Consider the following 6000-nt stretch of genomic DNA (forward strand, 5'->3'; position numbering starts at 1 on the left):
ATTTTTAGATTACTAGACTATTCCCGTGATAATTTGACCTTACATAAAGGAATACGTGGAAAGTTAATAAACTATTTGTACAAACAGTTTCCTTTTGTGTTTATTAGAGAAAGACAAAAAAGGGAGTAAAAAATATATCCCTGCAGCCAAAAATCAATACTGGATGTGAAATTCCCTTTGGGATATTTGTTTTCCCTTTGTAACCATTTTACACATTACAATTGTTTAGGTATAGTTTTCAGTGTTGTAACTGCTTATGACATGAAGCAGCAGAATATAGCCCTGCACTTCTTGAAATGTGAGATTTGAATACAGACACATATGAAGATGAGTTAGGCAAGTAGAGAGATAGATAGACAACTAGATAGGTAGACAGATGTATGTAAAATCAATCATCATACATGGTGATGTATACGTATGTGTTTTTATCTTTAGCATCATCAAGGAAAGTATCTTATTTCTCTGAACAGCAGTGGATAATGTTGTCACATTTTTCTGTCACCTTTATTGGGTGCAGTATGCAATGGCTTTAGAGGGCCCATCCTGAGGACAGTTGTTTAATGACAGGAGGGTAAATAAAAGGAAAAGCATGCTGTAAAATTTAGTATTTTAAAGTGTAGTTTCACAACTAAACAAAAGCTATAATTAATCTGCATATCATAGTATCATACTTTATGCTTATTGCAATAACTCTGAAGACACTGTTTCACCTTTTGAAGTCATTATCTAATTGGTTTTGTTTTAATGTTAGGAACTGGAGATCCAGGCTCGTGCACATGGCCTCCCAGTCATGTCCCCACTCAGTGCAGTCAATTTAGCTGCACAGTTCATCAAGCAACAGTCTTACCCAGAGGAGAACTCTGTAGACTACTCTCAACAAATGCCTCTGGCACATGGACCAAATTCTGATGTTTGTGATGGATCTACAGCCTTTTCTGATCCACTTTCACACTTTACAGATTTGTCCTTCAGTGCAGCTTTAAAGGAAGAGCAACGACTAGAAGAAATTTTACTAGATGACACAGTGTCACCGTTTGGGACAGATCCACTCTTGTCTTCCACATCCCCAGCCGCATCAAAAGAGAGCAGCAGGAGAAGCAGCTTTAGCACAGATGATGGAGATGATTTATAAAAGCAGAATGGGCTTTATATTCTCTAAAACACTTGCTAAAAGACTGAGTTGAACAAAAGCATGGTATTTGTGCCCATTTGAAATACGAATAAGGAGAGCCACTGTGAAGATAAGTTAGTACATGACAAGGGTTTAAATCAGCCCTTACTTCACAGGAAAATGAGACGGACATGAACTCATATCACTTTGCCCCAAATTCACACCATCTGTTCACAGCTGACATTTGCACAAATCTTTCTTCATTGGGAACATTTTTACTATCATTCCATGACTTTTTACAGCACTGTGAAAATGGTTATCATGAAAGGAATACCCATGTTACAAAAGTGTATTCATAGTCACTCTTCAATCTGTGTTGACTTTTCTTTCCTATAAACGTAAGTTTTCATCATTTGCGGTTTTTTGGTGTTGTGTTTGTTTTTTTTTTTTTCCTTAATGTAACTAAAAATTCTACAGAACATGAAGCAATAGGGAACTATTTGAGCTGGGAACCGTAGAGACATTCCAAGTTTTAAAATCTGAAAAAACAGATGGTAATACTTCCGCAGAGGTGAAGCGAGCATGAAATTTAACCATGTAGACTTCTATTTAAAAGGAGAAAATCCATTAAGCTTTCCATGGAATTACTTTTTTCTTTCTTTCTTTAAATTTCATTTGTAGAAATAAGAACAGATTTTTAATATATACTTTAATGATACAGAACAAAAATGGAAACTAACATAATGACAGACTCAAATGCAGACAGAAAAAGACATGACAGTTCAGCAGAAAGATCGTATGGATGTACAACATTCAGCAATTAGCACAATTTAAAATAAGCACTACTGGTAACAAAGCTGTGTCAGTTGCTTTACTCAAAGAGTATTCAGAGTCCTTTTTTTTTTTGTGTGAAAGATATCAGAAATCAGAGGCATGACAGTGTGCTTCTGGACAGTACTTTCAGTGTCCTTTGGCAGCACAGTAAAGTTTTTTTTCAAAGGAATGATATCCATACACATGCCTTTGATCCATTTGGAAACAGGGAAATTAGATTCCTATTGCATACGCTTGAAACAAAGAGAATTTAATTTCAAATTTAGCCTTGAGTTGACTAAATAAAAACTGAAATGGAGGATTTTTCAAATTGGAGGGGATATTCAGAAGTGTTTATGGGATGCACTGCTTCTCATAACTAGCTTTCTAGGAAGGATCATTCAGAAAATGTATTTTGATGACTCACTAAAGGCTTGTTAGTCAGAAGGCGGGTAGCAGGCCTATAATTTCTACACACAGCGAAATTCCAGAGAGTGATGTATGTTCATGAAGGACATTAAGCACAATTGTTCTAACTGTAATATTAATGTATAAGAAAATATGTGGGCACAGGTTCTTCATAGCTCTTCCTCAGTCAAAGCCAAAAGATCATGTTAGGAAGCTCCTTAATGATTCAAAATATATTTCCCATGTGTGTATTAATTTGCTGTCACTGAGGCAGCCTCGTGCCCCAGAAATATCACAGAGCAGTAAGAAGAGATTAAAGTGAATTGTTTGCATGAACATTTTAAATGCATTTAAATATGTTATCAAAGAACAGACCAATTGTGGGTTTTTCCTGCTGCCACTTCTGTTACTGGTATTTGAGTCTTCCTCACAGTTCTTGTGAGGTTTGTGTTCCTTTAGTGCTGCAGCCCATTCCTGACCAACCCAGATAGTGTCACAATAGTTTCTGAATTGGAAGGTTAGCAGTGGGATAACAAATTATATCTGAATGGCTATGAAAGATGATGGAGTATCCAATTTCACAAGAATATTTATGTTTTTTGAAAATGCAAGGATTTTTATGAGCCTGTGTAAACTATCTGGATGTAAGCTGAATGCAAGCTGAATGCAGAAGAACTGATCTTGTTACAGATGTATGGATTCCCTTAGAAGAAGATTCCACTGTATGGTGGAACAACAAACAGGGTTCTGCCAAATTTATTTATTTTTTCTCTTTTAACACTGGGGAAAGGAGTGAAAATACAAATGATTTTTAACCAAAGATAATTGAACATAGGAGTTCTTCTATAAATTGATCTTATTAAAAGAGGAACCACCTTGTCACAGTTTTGCCAAAGATTAGCGAATATTGACATATGAATGCCAAATATGATGAATTAAAGGTTACATTTATGCTCACATTATGTCTAGTGTAGGATGCATATTGTCCATTTCGGCTGATGAGAGGAAGGGGTATTTGACTGATATCAAATGCCATTTGTCCTTGTACTGCAGTTTCTACTACATTAGTTTTAAATACACCAGTGTGGAATACTCATAATGGAGAAAAAGAAATTAAATATGAATGCATTACATGATTTTCCCATTGAACTTTTACATGGGAGTTAGACCATACTTCTGAACTATATTGACTTTAAATAACATCCTGAATTTCATCACTTTTATAAGCACTGTTCTAAAAAAACACTATAGTGCATCCATTAAATTTCTTAAAGTTGATTCTCATTCTTATTGCTTCAGTGTGAAGCACCATTTTTGTTCTCTTCCTGCACGAGAAACTTAACAGAAGGTACAGAATGCTCCCTTTTGCAGTATACATATTGCATCTATCATTAAACATATTCAAGCTGTCTTCAGACACACGAAATCTCCAAGCCCCTTGTTCGAAACACTAAATGTATCCATACCTGTGGGTGTATATTATGGCAATGTTGTTTCACTACCATTATGGTGTGTTTTTTTTTCTAGTAGGAAGTCATCTTTAGTATTTTATCTAACAGCATCATTCTTGCAATTAAATGGCAGTCCAGGGTGCAAGAAACAGTAACCTAAGACATTCTGGGGATGAACAGGTGGTACTGAAGGTGTCTAGCAGATAGGTGTGCTGAAAACCAGACTTTCTGGAGTGAGCACTCCCTCTCCCACTCCAGGTTTGGTGAGGCTGCTTGGAAGCTGAGAGGACTGTTAGAGCAGAGCACAGCAAGGTCCTAACAGGTTGCACAGAGGTAAGGAATTTCATGACTACAGGGACATGTTCTGACATCCTGAGGCAGAATTTCTTTGCTGTACCTGTGAGTTTTATTGGACTAAAATGTGCAAGTGAAATACACATTTTTAGCTATTTCCTACAGAGATCTGTTTAATGAAATCTCATGAAAGAGATGCATAATATGTCTGTGGCTCTGGGCCTAGAAAATAATTTAAAGACTTACAGAGTTTGACCTCAAGCAGGGCAGGGGGTGAGGAGAGTGTCTATTTTTGTCAAGATGTATTAAATGAGGAGTTCTTGCTTGTTTTCAGTAGCAGCTGTTCAAAGCTGGTGGGTGTATTTTTGCAGAACACACAAACCAGCGGATTGATAATTACACAAAAGGAAAGGGAGTTGAAATATTAACATTCTGTTTAATTCATGAAATTGATATAGATACTATACTTAGAGCAGAAACCTAAATTATTTCATTGTGCATAGCGTGGATAGTGTGAAAAGCTACAGTAAGTGCAAACAGTTTAACAAACAGGAACACAGTTGCTTTTACGTAGTAAAATGACTAAATATAATTCAGTCATTTAATCTTCATAATAACATTGTTATTATAATACCTTTTGACTGTAATAGGGTTGTATATATGAATGGAGAGTGTAAAATTACTGTAATTTAAAATTATGTTAAGTCTCTTAGATAAGTAAAGGCATTTACATTACTATTATGAGACTGTAGAATATTTTTGTAATAATTGCTATTTTTCATTGTTAACCATATAGTACCTTGTTTTCTAAGTCAATGTAAGCAGACAGAATGTACTTTACTACGTGCTGTACATGCAATCTTTTTAAAATTTCATTTTATACATGCTGGTATTTTATGTTTATTATATGAATACAATTAAAGGGTTGAAATTAAAAGATCTCTTTGTATGTCCCTTGTGAAACTTTGCTATTCGATCCCTCAAAGAATGCCATCACAAGACAATATAATAACATCCGCTAAGAACATCTGAGATACCTAACAGACAAAACACTTCACAACTGCTAAACATTTAGCCCATTATGATTCATCATGATCCAGTAGCCTCCCATTAATAAAAATAATTGATACATTCTTTAATATGGTCTCCTACCATCTGCTTATTCCTGCTGCTAAGGCTTTGATTTATGGAAAGTGTTTTCGGAATGTTGCAGAATTGCTAGCAGGCATGATGATATCAGTTAAATCACTAAGAAGCTCTACAGAAACCTTTTAATGTACTAGATGTTCCCCAGACAATCTAGGATAAACAGAATATTGTATTTTAGGATGTAAAACATGTTTTTAAAGGTGATAATTAGGTAGCATTTGGCACTAAAAGATATTCTTACTTAATGAATTAAGTAAGCATTCAGATTGCATTTTGAATTCCTAATAGCAAAAGCGCTGCTTTCTTTAGAAGACATTTGTTGCTTTCTGTGCATGGAATGATGCAAAAGTTGTTAAGTAGTAATATATATTTCAGTACAGTTTCGTAATAGTTTGTTGTTTCATACAAAATAGTGTTCATTGCTCGTGTACATCAGATAAACAGTTGTTGGGTGATAGGTTGGACTTGATGATCTCTGAGGTCTTTTCCAACCTTATTGATTCTGTGATTCTATGCTAAAGTGTTTGATTAAAAGTAGTGATATTTGTAACTGACAGACAAATAGATTTAATGTCAGTATCACTTATACTGACAACCAGTGGCAGATTAGAGGAGAATGTCTGAAGCTGTGATAATAATCAGACCAAAAGCCTAATTATAAAGAAAGCCACAACAGTGAAGTATGCTAAGGCTTGTTGGTTAAATCACTAGTACCCATCAAGTTGAATACAGAGCCATTTCATTAATTTGCAACCACAAGACAAGTGTTCTATA

At 35.1% G+C, this 6000-nt stretch overlaps 1 protein-coding gene across 1 annotated transcript in view; it reads left to right on the plus strand.

The window, feature by feature from the left end:
• The window catches only part of TFEC (transcription factor EC), a 94877-nt gene extending 93469 nt beyond the window's left edge, over positions 1-1408 (plus strand). Inside the window, exon 8 of the mRNA XM_054178355.1 lies at positions 752-1408. Coding sequence (XP_054034330.1) covers positions 752-1132 — 381 coding nt within the window. The 3' untranslated portion in view covers positions 1133-1408. The remainder of the gene's footprint in view (positions 1-751) is intronic.
• Positions 1409-6000: the final 4592 nt, after the last annotated feature.

Source organism: Dryobates pubescens, chromosome Z, assembly GCF_014839835.1.
Source record: "Dryobates pubescens isolate bDryPub1 chromosome Z, bDryPub1.pri, whole genome shotgun sequence".
Taxonomy (NCBI): domain Eukaryota; kingdom Metazoa; phylum Chordata; class Aves; order Piciformes; family Picidae; genus Dryobates; species Dryobates pubescens.